Here is a 16,208-nt window from a genome sequence, read left to right as displayed (position 1 = left end):
TTCCCCCTGAGATTATTTTTGTGAGCAATCCAGAAGACAAAACGATTAAAAACAAAATCATGTGAGAAAAAGTTTGGTTTAGTATTAGTATTTTCATCTCTTTATAATGAGACAATTTTGTCAATTTTCATAAGAAACAAAGGAAATGTATTTAAAAACAATCAGCTATTTGGTAATCACTACACTAGGTTCCTTGACACATATTTATATTATCTAACTTTAATAAGCGTTTATTTTCTATTAAATATCTGAGGAAACTAGGATGAAAATGGCTAAATGATTTGCCCAAGTTCTGAGGCAGACATAGAATTTAAAACCAACTTTCTTTGACTGAAAAGACTTGGCTCTATCTATTTTAATACACTGCATGATCAGTTTAAAAGTTCTGTGTTTAAAAAAAAAAGAGAGAGAGACACTTTTAGGTAGAATTATGAAAGTGAATGGTATATATGCATGTGTACACCTATATGTGTGTATAATATTTATGTGAAACTATAAATTCCCTGAAAGGAAGAGTTTTCAGTTGCTGTTTTTATAAAGTTACTTACATATACTATAGCTTTTATTGTGGATAGTCATCTTTTTTTTAAGATTTTATATATTTATTCATGAGGGACACACAGAAAGAGGCACAGACACAGGCAGAGTGAAAAGCAGGCTCCGTGCAGGGAGCCCAATGTGGGTCTCGATCCCAGGACTCCAGGATCACACCCTGGGCTAAAGGCGACGCTAAACCGCTGAGCCACCCGGGCAGCCCGGATAGTCATCTGTTATAGAAAGGGCTCAGAATTACCCCTGGAAATAGGGAAATTCATTACGAAGAAAGCAGCGACCATCTGGACCTGGACCTTACAATATTACATAGAAGTTATAAAATCTCTTTCACTGAAAACCAAGAGGTGGAAATTAATCTCTTTAAGATATCTCAGAAAATAGGATAGGAATGTGTTTATGCATCAGATAAAGAGATAAATGATAAATTCAAGTGGATAGATGAATGTAGATATTTACATAGATACACAAAATGCGGATTAATTCATTTCTGGGGGTAAAATGAAGTGGAACATTTCAGTTTCTGTAACATTAAATCTTTTTATATTTCTGATTGCATTCATGAATAATAGCTCTTTTTTTCCTCCTACAGTTGGATAGCGTCACCTCCCTGATTCAAGCAGCCAAAAATTTAATGAATGCTGTGGTGCAAACAGTGAAAATGTCTTACATTGCCTCAACCAAGATCATCCGAATTCAGAGTCCTGCTGGGCCCCGGCACCCAGTTGTGATGTGGAGAATGAAGGCTCCTGCAAAAAAACCCTTGATTAAAAGAGAGAAGCCAGAGGAAACTTGTGCAGCTGTCAGACGAGGCTCAGCAAAGAAAAAAATCCACCCAGTGCAAGTTATGAGTGAATTTAGAGGAAGACATGTCTACTGAAACCACTCTTCTCCTCTAGTGCCTATATTACAAAGTCCGGACTAAACACAGTGTTTTAATTTTGCACTTAATTCATTTGTAAGTTCACTAACTTTTTAGAATTTAACCCACAAATAATGTAAAACATTGGAGGCAACATATATTTGGGATCATGTCGTTGTCATCTGTGTATGACCAGTACCTAATAAGTACTCAGTACATGCTTGTTGAATGAGTGAACCTTTTAGGGGTCATCCAGTCTTTCCTGTCACAGATGATATCTTACATTTATTACCAAATGAACACTGGAGACTCAAGTGAGTCCTGTTCATCTGTAATAGCTTAAGTACACTCACCTTACCATTTTGGATTAAAATACTGACATGAGCTCTTGACTTAGTTTTCAATGAAAGCAAAAGACTTCATAAAATATTTCCCCCTTAATCTCTCTATACTTTTTAGTCCTACCTAACCTAACAGACGTATGTGATTCTCTTGATATCTAGAGTTTGAATTTTTTTTCAATCTCTAGATATTTGTATCTATTGTCAATTGATTAGGCTAACACCACAAACTAACCAAGCTCAGTGGTCAAATTCAGCCTTGATTATTAATGAAGCATTTTTGTAACCTTATAAATAATACAGTGAGTTTTGATGCCACAAATGCACCTTTAGGCTTCCATAGTGTTCAGCAGTTCTGTACATTGTTAGATTTAAATGGTTCACCAGAATACATATGGAAGAGAAGTTATGAGTCATTGGGGGAAATGGGATACCTAACTATATGCCTGGGTGAGTTATGATTACAAAAATAGGAGTTCTGCATGACTCTAAAAATAGATATGTATTAGCTTGCAATTGTAATTAAATGGAAAAGGCTAGTTTGAAAAACATTTTGCTGTTGAGTAAAATACAACTGCATGAAATGTATCAGTGAACTAGGAACTAGAGTTAATGGCAATGAAACTGGAGTGATTTTAACAACATTATTTAAAATAAAAGTCGTTGAGGTAATTTTATAACTCCAGTCACCACACTCATCTTTAGTTAAGTTGCTGAAGGACTTCATAATAGTCTTAGTGTCTAGTGCATTGCCTCTCCCCTGCTCTCTCTGTCTCTGTCTTTGTCCCTGCCCCACATCTCCTTCTTTGGAGGAGTTGTTTCATTTTTTCTCACACACAGAGTTACCATTCACAAGTTTGCAAACATGCATTCCCTATTCTACTTAATCAAAATTATACTATTACTGTAACTTGACTCTGTACAACATTGTTATTAATGAGTTGTTTCAACAACTATGTCATCTTGTTTGATGAAGTAAAATCCAAACACGCAACATCAGTTGATTCCAGGAAGAGCAGTTTGGGTGAAAGAATGTGTGAAACATAAGAATGCATAAAGTTGAGAGTATGATATGTATGGTACCTTGAGCTAAACAGTGTGGGGAAAAGATTTGTTTAATAGATCATTATCAATTATGTGGAAAGTGCTAACTTTCTATTGTTATGAATTATTGTATTCTTCCAAATGCTGAGCTGCCTTGGCTCAGCATATAAACTTCCTAGGAGGTGAAGCCATAGGTCCTCCCTGCCTTGCACTCTACACTGGCCTACAATAATTATCTAGGACAGAGTCTGCTCTCTAAAAGAAAAAGTAGCGTAGAAAGGAATTAGAGAATCCAGATTTTTCTATTTTCCAGAACTATTTAGATAATAAAAAGCAAAAAAGGGAGTTCCTTTCATTGAAATGCTACTATCATTTTCTTCCAAGAGTAGATATTACAAGACTGACATCTATAATCTACTTTTCTCAGATAGAAGTGTGAATTTATAATGTAGTTGAGAAAACAATTTTTTTTTTAAAAATCACCAAACTACTAGTTGTATATCTTAGTTCCTAAAGCCACAAGTCAAGAATCCTAAGTATCATTTAGGAAACTAATGTCTGTTTGATTCTACGTCAGCTTTCCACAAGTTGGAGTTTAGAATGCAGGATTCATGCCAAAAGAACAAATACCTTGAAATCATATCACTACCAAATAACCTCTATAGCTTAAAAAATGACACTTTACCCAAAATGAGGTATGAACAAGGCCTCTTCTTCAAGTAGGTAGATTTCCAGCTTAGCTCAAAGCAAATAACTGTAATTAAACAAAATAATTAAAAACATGACTTGGAGAATGTCCCAGAAGCGAAGTCCACTGTAGTAATTATCAAAGGTGCAATAAGACATATAGAGCTGAGAATGATATCTGTCTACTTAAGTAAAATTTCCACAGTGGGCCATTTTGAAGCTTAGTTAGATTCAAACCCACTAATAAGTGCTTATACACAAGAAAAACTAGCAGCAAATATATTAAATGTTTGTGCTAGAAAGCATAGTTAGATGAACCTTATCAGGAAATATGAATGTACTATATATAGTTATATTTAAGTGCTTCTTCTGTGGGGGAATGGTGGACATTTATTAATGAGAGTGACAGGTTGGTGGCCCATCCATGAACCTTTTGAAACCATATCACAGATTGGTGTTTCTTCTGATGATACATTTGCTTTCACCTGCTAATCAAAACTCACTTTTTTTTAAGTGAAATAAATGTATGCTAACTTTTGTAGAAAAAAAAAGAAAAAAACCTTGAGAGAGAGAGGAGAGGATTTATATGATCTACAAGGATAGCTCCACTCTACTTAGTCAAACAGCAGACTGGAATCAGACTGATAACTTAAATAAAAGGGAGATACTTATATTTCTCATTCTTCTTGTTTGAGAAAAAACTTCCAGTTTTTTTTAATTAAAATTATCTTTAGTAGATTATTATTTCACTGATATTTTTTATCACAACTGGAAATAATTGGATTAAAATATTTCTTTCCAATGGCGATTCTAGGTACAATTCAATGAATGAGTCAGGAAAAGATTTCAAACCCCAAACTTCTAAGATAATTTTTTAATGATCCTGTTTCTGTTTCTCTTAAGACATGAATGAAAATAATGAATATTAGAAAATATAATATTCTTATTTATTCTCTCTGTTTTTTGCAAAACTCTTAATTTATCAATATCTGTATAACATATGTTCTCCATCACATGCCTTCTGTGTAAGGGTTAAGGACTCCACAGTCACGCAGAAAGGCTCACTTTTTCAATATGGCATTCTGGCTCACTTACCAGCTTCAAAGGAGGTCAGTTTTCAAGTCATAATACAGCAAGATAAAATTATGAATATGTAGATAAAAGCCCAATTTGAGCCTCAAACTTAATAATTTGTGTTCCTCGTATTTTATAATGAGTGGCTGAAAAGCCTAATGTCTCACACCAGAGAAAATACTTTCAGTGGCTTTCTATACCTTTCTACACCTCAAGGTGGTCTTTTCATCATCCATCCCTGGGCTAAGGACCCTCATATTAACTGCTGACAGTTCTCTCCCAGATTGATGCAGTCAGGGTTGCTCATCCCAATTATGCCCAGTTCATGTCCTTTCCTCTTGGTCCATGCACCAAAAATACCTTTCTCTCATCTCTCATCTCTGTAAGTATCTATCCCACATAGAAATTGATTAATATATTCTATAGCATTAAAATTATAAATTTGAATTCCCAGCAGCATTAGTTCTTGCTTTATTTTTTTTGGGGGGGGGGGGAGTGTTTTATTCTATTCCAGAAAATATTCTTACTTTTTTGGTATCAAGTGCACACTTCCTGACAGGGATTGAGGTTCCCATGGATACAGATTTCAGTATAGTGGCAAGATGAGTGGGATGAGATCTGAGACTTTTCCTGGTGATATTTACCATTCTCCAGTGAATTCATTGCAGAATTGCTATCCTGTTGCAGGATCATCATAGGTAATTCTCTAGGTCAGCAAAGTAGACATCAGAATATCAAGCTGAATGAAATCTGTACTTTGTTTTGTCAGCCAGTCTTTTGCCAAGACAGCCTGTCTATTGCATATTTAGGAATCAAATAGTCATTTTTCTGTTTGGATAGTCAGAAATATTTGTTTGACTTGATCAGAAGGTTTAGGGTCACCTAGTTAAAAGATTATAACTTGCATATAATTTCAAAAATTCTTTTTAAGTAAACTAGGAAAATTTCTGCAAACTGAGAAATTTATATTTCTATATCATTTTCATTTGTATATCACATATCAGGAAATAACACTTAGATGAAAACTCTATACCATTTTTGTCATAACTCTTTCCATGTTGTTACGATATCTTTAGTATTAATATTTTGCATGCTACTACCAAATAAAAAAGCCAGGCTTAATGACAGAAACATCTACATATAAAGTAAAGTTTTCACTTTGGCCTATTGGGTCTACTAGGAAAGAAAATGTGGACTTTATTAAAACCAGGTATATGTAACTACAGATGTTTTAATCAAGATTGTAACACTATCCTAGATATCTACAAGAGAGAAAAGAAGAGGATTAAAATTTTAAACAGTTTATTTGCCATTTTAAACTAATTCACATGAACAAGAAATTTTTCTTTTAAATCAAATAAACAGTAGTTTACGACAGTCATCATTTTACATGTGAGTTTCCCCCCCTACCAGCATAGATAGGATCTATTCCTAAACACTTCAAAAGAAGAAAATTAATACCATTTGAGAGAACCATTTTGAAATGGAACCCAGCCTTACCAGGACCCTGTCTATGGCAATGGTTGTTTCTAGAGTTGGCATTTATGTAGATCCCAGGATGAGATGTTTCATGGCTGCAGGCTGGCTTGTGGCATCCAAAAGTCCCCATTGGTTTTTTGGGAACGAATCACAAGGACTGCCTTTCAAAATGAGTTTGACAAGTTGGAGAGAAAAAGCAGTATATACAGAGCAGTTCTAAAGGGATGTAAGGAAGAAAGTGACAGAGGCAGGAGAATGAATAAGAAAAGTAGTTGCAGAAGCAGATAACTTATAGCCAAAAGGAGGAAAGGTTTTTGGTTCTATGAAGATTAGGCAGTCTCCTCCTGAGGAATATTTTAAGGATAGAAAATGGTACTTGTCTTTGGTGGTTTGGGTAAAGTCATGTAAGTGGCAGGAGGATGAACTATATAATTTTGGGGATGATTTAGTGATATTGTTTGCAAGATAAGAAAGGGAAATTCTAGGCTGCTGATGGGTGATATTCTTCCCAATATCAGAGCTCCTCAGGATAATCACACATCAATGATTTTAATAAATATTTGTTGAGCAACTATGACCTTCCAGACACTGTTCTAGGTTCTTAGAATACACCAGGTAACAAAACAAACAGTGGTCTTTACCCCATGAGCCAACTCTGTGTTAAATACTATTACCTTGTTTATTCTCTTACTAATCCTATAGGATAAACATTGTTAACTCCATCTCACATATAAGGACACTGATGTTTAAGCAGGATAAGAATCTTGTTTGAATATTTATTTGCTTTAGAATTTCTTTTGTTGCAATCTAGAATCTGAACTTTGGTCATTATACCAACCAGACTTCTTGAAAAAAGAGATTGGGTTTTTTCAGTTTAAAATGAAATACACATTTCAAATGCCGCCTACTTCTTATGTAAGAGCAAATAGATGGAAAGTTTAAAAAATATGTTATCTATCTGTAACTACATCATTTAAAGTAGATAAAAGGAGGTCACATAAGTAATTAGGTGAATATTCTCACCTCTAATAATCTGAATTAGAGTATCAGAAGTATGATGAATGAATATTTCAATTATATGTGATCTGAAATAGGATGAAAACCCTTGGCAAATTACTTTTACTACGATAGAGGAGACTTCTATGCAAATGCCTGTTTCAATCCATCTTCAGCATTGATTGTTGAAAAACATATGTTGGTACCATTTCTTTCCTATTTCATTGCTAATGTGTGCTTGTGTGTTTAAAGTTATGGATCCAAGGGGATCATTGGCCAAGGACTATTGAAATAAGATAGGGGTTCTTTGTATTCTAAAATGACCCAAACTGTAGCAAATGTATGTTTCCTGTTTTATGGAAGTCATAAATGTATATTGTGTGTATGTGCCTGGCCTGCAGGTAAATGTAGTTCTTTAACTCTATGTGGTCCTGCTTCCTATAGCCAACTGAAGGCTTGACTCTTCTTGTCCATGTTACTATTGGGACTTAAATGACTTTCTGATCTTTCTTAAAGTGGAGCCACAGGTCTTTTTTTCAAACTGAGAATGTGTTTATTTGGGGTCTTTGCTATTGGATACCTGGCTCTCATGATGGTTCCTATACCCATCTGTAAGAAAAAGAAGCTCTCAGGAAGGAATTTCTATTTGAAAAAAATGCTCAGATTTCTAACGATCATCTCTAACTTTCTCTTCAATGGAGAACATTTACAAAAGCCACTCAAAGGGTAGTAGCAGAGCAGTCTCCATGTTTTCCTTTCACATGGGATATTTTCTACTTCTAAAGTTTTCTTTCCTTTGCATTTTCAAGAAGAATGCTTATGTTTAATTCTTTTTTTTTTTTATCTTGAAGGTTATGTAGAATCTCTTGAAACATTTTGAAGTCCCCTTTCAAAAATTACATCAATAGTTCTAAGACCATAGGTAACTTTTCTTGCAATTCAGACAGCCATGTTTTACACAGTGCCAAACCAACCCTCAGCAGTCCCTTTGGTCAGTTTGTCATCTTTGTGAATTATCTGAATCTCTCTGTGGTAGTCACCAAGAGTCTAGCTTAGACAGGCAGATTTTCTTAACCTAGGCTTCTAACATCAAGTTTGGACTGGAGTGTTTGTTAATAAAGCAAAGGGAGCAAGTCTGAGATGTTAGTCTATGCTCTCTTAAACAGAACTTTCCTTCTTCCTGAGGATTTAAACATAAAATTGATTTTAAAAATACTGATATAGTGTTCCATTGCTTATCAAATCTTTTGCCATTATAACTCTGTGTTTTTCTGTGTTGATATTCATTGTGTCCATGGGGATATAAATATGAGAATTTCATCAACTGTCTTGAAGGTTAAGCTGTGCTTCTTACTAGTTTTGAAATTTTTCCTTGTATAGTACAATCCCTCCGAAGATAATTACATTGGACCTAAATGATAGCATAATGGTTTTTCTTCCATATCTGTTACTAACAATTCCCTGAAAACAGAGCTAGACAAATGCTATGCCCAATTTATTTTTTTAAAGATTTTCTTTATTTATTCATGAGAGACACAGAGAGAGACAGAGGCAGAGGGAGAAGCAAGCTCCTAAAGGGCAGCCAAATGTGGGACTGGATCCCAGGACTCCAGGACCATGCCCTGAGCCAAAAGCAGATGCTCAACCACTGAGCCACCAATCTATGGCCAATTTAATACCTAACAGTTGAGACTTAAAATTTTCTTCAGGAAGCTGGTAATTAAATATGAATTAAAACTTCATGAAAGACTTCCAGGTGCCCCTGCCTTCATTTTGATTATATTTTAGTTGGATGGTGACTTGGGAAAGAAAAATCTCTTACTTTACCTTGTACTTTCACAAGCAACAGCTTTGACAATTTAAATTTGGTGACATTTCTGAAGGTAGTGTGCACGTTATAATTAAAGATGAAGGGCAGAGTTAGATGAAGATAGTCTGAAGTGAAATAAAAGTAAGCAATAATAATAATCATGCTTATTGTAGCAATATCTTGAAAGCTTAAGTTTAGTGGCATTTGAGATGTTTCAAACCATCCAGCTTATACATCTTACCCTGCTGTTCAGAAGGCAGTGAGGTTGAGTGAACCACTCACTATAGTAATGGCCAATTTGAAGCAGTATTATGGTTTGGATATAAAGAAACTTTGGCAAAAGCACTTGTGGATCTTTCAGATCCATATTTATCCTTAAAGTCAGTTTCACCAATCAATAAAAATGAATTATTTATCCAAGAATAGATAAAGCTCTTTAATGTCCTCATGACATCGACATAGAAGCCCAAATACTCCTTGTTTGAGATTCTGCATGCTTTTTGTGCTTTACTGAATCAATGAAATTTTTCTTTCATTTTGCTCTCAATTGAATAATTTCACACACATAACCTTGGGTTTGTTTTGAAGTTATGTAGAATTATTTGAAATGGTATTTTAATTTCAACTCATGTCACTGTATAGTTTATTAGTAATTTGCTCAACTGATAATTAAGTCATGTTTGTTAAAGCAATAAAAATTCATTATGCATTTGGCATTCATCTTTGTTGGTATGTGTCTTAGCTGGGGCAAAAAATGGTAAATGAATTGCTGAGTCATCTAATCATGTGCTTCTAGGTATCACCCTATTCCCCTCTTCCTTCGTTACACATGTTACAGTTTGAGTCAGGAGGGGGGACGTGTTACTTTTACAAACTATTTCATATACACAAGTAATATGCACCATATCTGATATAATTAAGTTTTTGGTTTAAATGAGCATTTGTTTTGCTCAACATGGACCTTTGACTTTTGACCTTAGTCATGTATATGTAATAGAAGAATTGTTCTCTAGCTTAGAATTTTATAGAAACAGCCAATATTTTTTTTCTGAGGCTGCTTGAATGCATACTCCATAGCCAACATAGAATATGACACAGGTGATAATCCATGTTTAGTTTGAATCCTACAGAGATAGTCTCTGGATACTCTTCCAGGACTTACACACTATTGTTACCTGCTCTGAGACATCACTTCCTCCCTTCAGGGCCCTAGTACTTCTGAACACTTATTGCTAAGTCTCAGTCTGTTTCTTTACTTTCTCCAAATGCAGTCTGCAAGTGTAGAGTCTTTATCACTTAGTTTCCCTCATTCAGTTGTGCCAGACACTGGCTGCCTCTTGGTTAATGAAAATGCCAGCATGAAGTTGCCTTTCTGGGTCAGTCCCTCCTGGGCCACAGGAGCTGATATTTGCTCTGACAGCAGCATTCTCTCCACCTTGATCTGTTTGCCATGCTCACTCGGAAAGTGGGGGGCAGTGGGACTAAAAGCACTCTTGGCAAGAAGAGTCTGTACCTGCCTGGAAGCTGAGCTGATGTCCTGTCATTTCCTGGGCAACACCATTATACATTTCATCCAGGAGCGGTAACTCAGAGATTTAACTTCCAGTCATCACACATTCAATATCCTGTGGCTTATGAGGGAAAAGCTCCTGTTGTCTTTCATTGTCAAGAAACTCTGGCTTCCTATCCTTTCTGAATCCCTTGTTTTGGGAGAGGAGGAGAGGTTCCTTGAGGAATAGGTCCAAGGAAAGGAGTTCTAATGGAGGCAAAAGGGAATGTCAAACCCAAGGGAAATAGCGAGGGAAGGGATCTGGGTGGACTGGCTTACACCCAGATTTATACCAAATTGCCCTTTGTCCTTATGGATCAATCCCGTTAGAGTCTTGAGGCTTGAACTGCTACTCTCAACTCCACATAGAGGTAGATACAATGCCTTATCTCCTCCCATCTCTCCTGCCTGCTCACTATTCCCTCGAGTTGTTGTTGGTGACAGATGTTAGGTGTGCAGGTAAAGTCTATAGGTTACCCTCTATAACAGCAAAAAAGACAAATCCCAAGGGACAAAAGGGGTCTGTCCTCCTATATACAGACCTAAAATCCTCACTTATTGATATGCCCTCTGAAGGCACGGATTCAAAGCAAGTATGGGCAGAGAATGAGAAGAAGATCCTTCTTGTTGTTTTATTTGGCTTCAGAGGGAGCTTCTGTGATAGTGCTGGGGATCCACAGCTGGGTTCTGGAATGTCTCCATCCTTTCATTAGATACTCGTAGCAGCCTTCATCCACTGACCCAACCCATTATACCTCTAGTCACTCTGAGACTTACTGCTCTGAGCTCTAAATTTTAAGACCCTAATGCTGCACCAGAGAAATGTTTTAGTTTCTTAGGTCAATTATTCCCTGAAATCATTGGAACAATGAGCATACCATGCTCATTTTTGTATCTCTGACCCTGACACAGTTATTGACATAAGAATAGCTTCACTGATATTTTTAGAAGGAATGAGGAAATTCATGAATGAGTTTGTTTCACATGAATGAATGCATAAATCCACACATCTACAATTCAGATCCTCTCTGAACTATCTAAGCTAAAATTCTGAGCATTTGTTAATTCTCAGTATCTCTTTACAGAGACAGTAATGAGTGTCAGGGACAGTATTCAAAAACCCCTGATTCTCCTGACTACTCTTCCAAAACTATTACAGCTGCCTTAGAAAGGGAAGTCACTGAAGAGAGAAAGCCAACAGATGTTTTTCACTCATTTGTTTATTAAACAGTCAAAAATATTTCTTAAGGAACTATTATACGCAAAGGTGTTATCAGTGATAGGAAAAAAAAAACACTGAATGTTTTGGAATCAAGATTTGGGATCATCAAGTTAATTAAAGAAAATAGCAAAGGAAAGGAAACAAAACTGCCGCTCTTGGCAATCCTACACAGGATGCAGGAAAGCATGAAAGTTTCAGGATTCAAGTTGAGGGTGGGCTTTGTAGAGGTTCTAATAGAAGATCAGAGTTCATCAGGTTGGAGAAAGATGATATTCCAGGGAGACAGACATGAGCCAAGTCACAAAGATAGGAGTAAGCATGATATGTGTGGGGGGATCAACTGGCTAAAATGAGGTGAACTAAACAGCCACAGTAGGATGGAGCTCAGAAAGACAAGAGCGGGTTCAATCGCAGAGGATCTCAACATCAGGTTAAGGTGCTAAGGCTAAGTGATCCAGAGAAATCAGTTGCAATATTCCTGTATGATATAAACAAAAGCCTGGGTGAAATTATAGGTGTAGGAATTTTAAAACTATTTTAAATATAAACTATAAAACATCAAACACAAATCACCACATGTATTAGGCTCTTCTTAATGCCTGGATATATTTGCATCCTACTATTTAGTATATGTGTTTATTTTAATAAAATATAATTTATTTTACTATATAGGTCATTTCATTTTCTTGTCAAATAGTGATGGTTAACTGGGTGGCACCATGTTTATCCTATGGCTTCACATGCCCACTGAGATCTCCTGGGATGGCCATATCTGATATGAGAAATATAGGAAGAGCCCCAATATGTGACTCTCATTGGGTGGCAAGATGGCAGCATGGTCAGGAGCATGGGCTCTGGGATCACCCTGCCTGGTGGGGATCTTGGCTCTCTCCCTTTCAGCACCAGCCTTCTTGAACAAGTTGCTTAAACTCTCATTATTCAAAATTCTCATTTGTAAAACAGAGATGACATTTCAGAGTTCAATTAACAAAATAAGGATGTGTTTTGTAATTAGATCTAATGAAATAAGATAGAGAGCCTACCACACATGACTATTATGAATATTGAATGAATTAATGTACATAAAATACTTTGAATGACATTTGGAACACGGTAAACACAACATAAAATTTAACCATTATTATTAGATATACAGTTTACAATCTAGAGGATTAAAACACACAAAGCAGACTTCTGAAAATTCCTTCATAGGAGAACTGGGAGAAAGAAATGCCAGCGGCAGGAGAACATGAGCATGCCAGGGAATGGCAGAGAGTAGCCAACTCATATTAATTCAGACAGGTATAGAACACCCACGGGTTGGATATTCTTGTAGGTACTAAGCATGTAGCAGTCAGTAAAAACAAACCTTCCTCTTAAAGGCTTTAGAGACTTGCAGAGGAGATAGAAGTTAATGAAATAAGTGTCCAAAAGTATAAATGTGTATATTTGATAATTGCCACAAAGGAGAGGCACAAAGGTGCCATGAAGCTAAAATAAAGGGCTTTGGCCTAATTGGGGAAATCTGGAAAGGCTCTTCTGAGAAAGTGAGACTTAAACTGAAATCAGAGGAACGAGCAGGAGTTCACCAGGTATAGGGGAAATGGTAGAGGGTCGTAAGCAGAGTTAATAGATGTGCAGAGCTCCTGTGGGACAGGGAAACCAGCATACCATATTCTGAAAGCAGGTTGGTGGAGAACATGAGTAGGCCTGGCAGGAGAGGAAGTCAGAGTAATAGGCAGGTACCCTGCCATGCCAGGGAAGATTATCCAGAAACCACACAATTCCTGCCCTTTCAATTCCTTTAAGGGAAAGCAGGGCAAGTTCCCTCAAATCTCCTCGAGGAGGCTTGGCCACTGCTCAGAGCCTTTCCACCACTCCAGGCCTCTCCTCTCCCATGCCAGCCTGACAAATTCTTCTTCTGAAAGGTAACAAAGTCCTTAAGTTGCATATTTATGAATGAAAAAGTACATGTGCTTTCTGCATTTCATTTTGTAGAATATGGCAGAAATATTTCAAATTGAGCAGAAAAGCACCATTCCTTGGCTACAAGTTGTATAAGATGGGTCTTCACTGTTTCTACTTTGGACTCCTTTCTCTGCTCAAGCTTCTGTCCTGTCTGTACCAGCTCCTCTGCTCATCAATGAACAAGGGCTCTCTAGCTCTCTCAGGTGGGCTGGAAACATGATTTCTAGTTCCTTTGTGAAAAGAATGCATAAGGATCAATTGCAATTATGCAAAAATTGCAGTACCTGGTACTTAGTAACTGTGCAACATGGTTGAAAAATATTTATTATTTAGTGCAGTATGTGGCACACAGTAACTGTGCAACATGGTTGAAAATACATATTATATAATACACATTATAATACACATAGAAAGTGTGTGTCCATGTATGTGTGCATCCATCTTATGCCTATTTCATCCTCTTCAACTTTGCTAAGATCTCTTCTTGCTTGGATAAAATTGAGTTGTAAATCCCTCAGCAGGGCTTCCAAAGTTATTGTGATCAACATCCCTTCACATATAATCTACTACTATGTTATCAAAACACCTCTAAAATGGAGTCTAAGTTGTAGGTGACCTTTGACAAGAACATGAAAAGCAAAATTATTTTGTTATCAGTGAATAGTTGATATCTCACTCCTCTGTTCCTCTACTGCCAAGTTGTCTTCTTTTTATGTTCACTTAAAAGAAATGTGATAACAGGTAGCATTGTTATCATCCTCCTCCTCACATCACATCATCATCGTTGTCATTGTCCTGAAACCAACCATTCCTGAGTAGTTCTTCCACACCAGGCATTGTGCTGCATGTTTTATATACTTTATCTTATTTCTCACAAAAAAATCCTATAAAGCAACTCACCTTAGCCCAGAGGGTGAGAAAATTGAGGCTAAGAGAGATAACAAGTTTACTCCATATCATTATGACTAGGGATGTTATAGTAGTAAGATTCTGGTGTATATATTTTAACTCTCTAATGCTGAAATGAGTCTACATAAACTAGTGTGTATATATATATATTTATATATATTAATATATAATATTATTATATTATTTTTATATTATATTTTATATTGTAAAATGTAAATAAATATATTTATTTTATATTATTTTATGTATTATTTTATATTATTATTAATATAATAATATAATATAGTATAATATTATATATTATATAATATATATTAGTGTATATATATATATATATATTACTATATACATTTTTTCCCAAAGGATGTGTTTAAGAGGAAAACTGTGAATCTCAAAAGCAGTATTGGAGTTATATTACCGCAGGTGGCAGTGACATTTTCACAGTACCCATTTTCCAATGTGTACTGCTTATGTTGTCCACACTTGCTGGGATTGGTTGAAAGTCCCAATTCCCTCACTACTTCAAAACACCTGTAATAAAGGCAGAACATTTTGAGCATTCACTGAATGTTAATTGAACAAATAAATAAATGGATTAAGTTCCAGCTGCATTGATAGAGCTGCACGGTCTGTATATAAATGACACTTTTAAATAATTGGTGCAATCAAGAATGAAATAGTCAATTCTAGAGACATGGCTTTTTTTTTTTTTCTTCATTGCATCAAGACATAAGAGAAAACACAATTCATGTATCATTTGATCTTTTAATTTCAGAGCCCATAACTCTTCCCAGATGTGAGCATAAGAAGTACAGGAAGCAGAAGCCAGGGAAGCACCTCTATTTAACAGGACATGCTTAAGTCGTGAATTACAAGATTATATAGTGAGACAAGTATTCCAGTGGGTCTAGGAGTATGGTGATTTCTGTGAGGATCCACATCCCCTGAACACTTTGATTTCACACTCCATGTTTCCTTTCCCGACTCTGTTCTTTTATGGAAAGAATGGTCTCATTAGAGACTTAGTAAAAACATTGACTGTGAAGAACATTCTAGCCTCTCTTTTATCTTTCAAAATAGATGATGACGTTTTATTCTATTGAATGAAAATTCTAAGTAGCCATGTTCTTGTTCCTAAATACCAAAGTGGTCTTCCTCCCTCACTAGTTTCTTGGGAGAGTAATAGGAAAGAGTACCTGTGACAGTGCTTTGGGAACAGTGAAGGATAGTCCTCACTTACAATAAATCCGATGTCAGAGTCTCGAAAGTTTGCATAAGAGAGTTTCAAAATTTAGACTTTCTTTTTAGCCACAGAACTCTGTTTTCAAATAATATCTTGTGTAATCTCCATATGAATGGTAGATAAAATGTAAAGCTTCTTGAGTCCAAGCCAGAAGCCCTTTACCTTGGGACTTCCATTCTCTCTCTGTTTTCACAGAGGTGAGAGGAGGTACAAAAGATAAGACACCCCAGATATAGGTCACGGTCTGCAACCTTGAAACATTCTGCCATCATTCATATTTTACTTTGCCTGCGTTTTAAAACAATCTAAGCTGAAATGCCTTTAGGAAGGTCAAACAACCCTTAGCCCTAGCTACCCTACTACTTTTTATTGTCTTGCCAAAGGATGATGCTAACATTTATCATTATATTTAAATCTGGGCCCTTTTGTTGACCTGTTGTGACTCCTAATGCTTTTTAACTTAAATTACCTT

The 16,208-nt window shown here is 36.0% G+C and overlaps 1 protein-coding gene across 2 annotated transcripts in view; it reads left to right on the top strand.

The window, feature by feature from the left end:
- CTNNA3 (catenin alpha 3) overlaps positions 1–9,565 on the top strand; it is a 1,688,099-nt gene extending 1,678,534 nt beyond the window's left edge. For both annotated transcript variants that reach the window (XM_077894689.1, XM_077894690.1), the window contains exon 18: positions 1,145–9,565. In XM_077894689.1, the coding sequence (XP_077750815.1) occupies positions 1,145–1,432 (288 nt within the window). In that variant the 3' untranslated portion in view covers positions 1,433–9,565. The remainder of the gene's footprint in view (positions 1–1,144) is intronic.
- The last annotated feature ends 6,643 nt before the right edge of the window (positions 9,566–16,208 follow it).

This window comes from Canis aureus, chromosome 4, assembly GCF_053574225.1.
Source record: "Canis aureus isolate CA01 chromosome 4, VMU_Caureus_v.1.0, whole genome shotgun sequence".
NCBI classification, from domain to species: domain Eukaryota; kingdom Metazoa; phylum Chordata; class Mammalia; order Carnivora; family Canidae; genus Canis; species Canis aureus.
The sequence above is the reverse complement of the archived record's forward strand: the minus strand, read 5'-3'. Positions and strand labels throughout refer to the sequence as shown.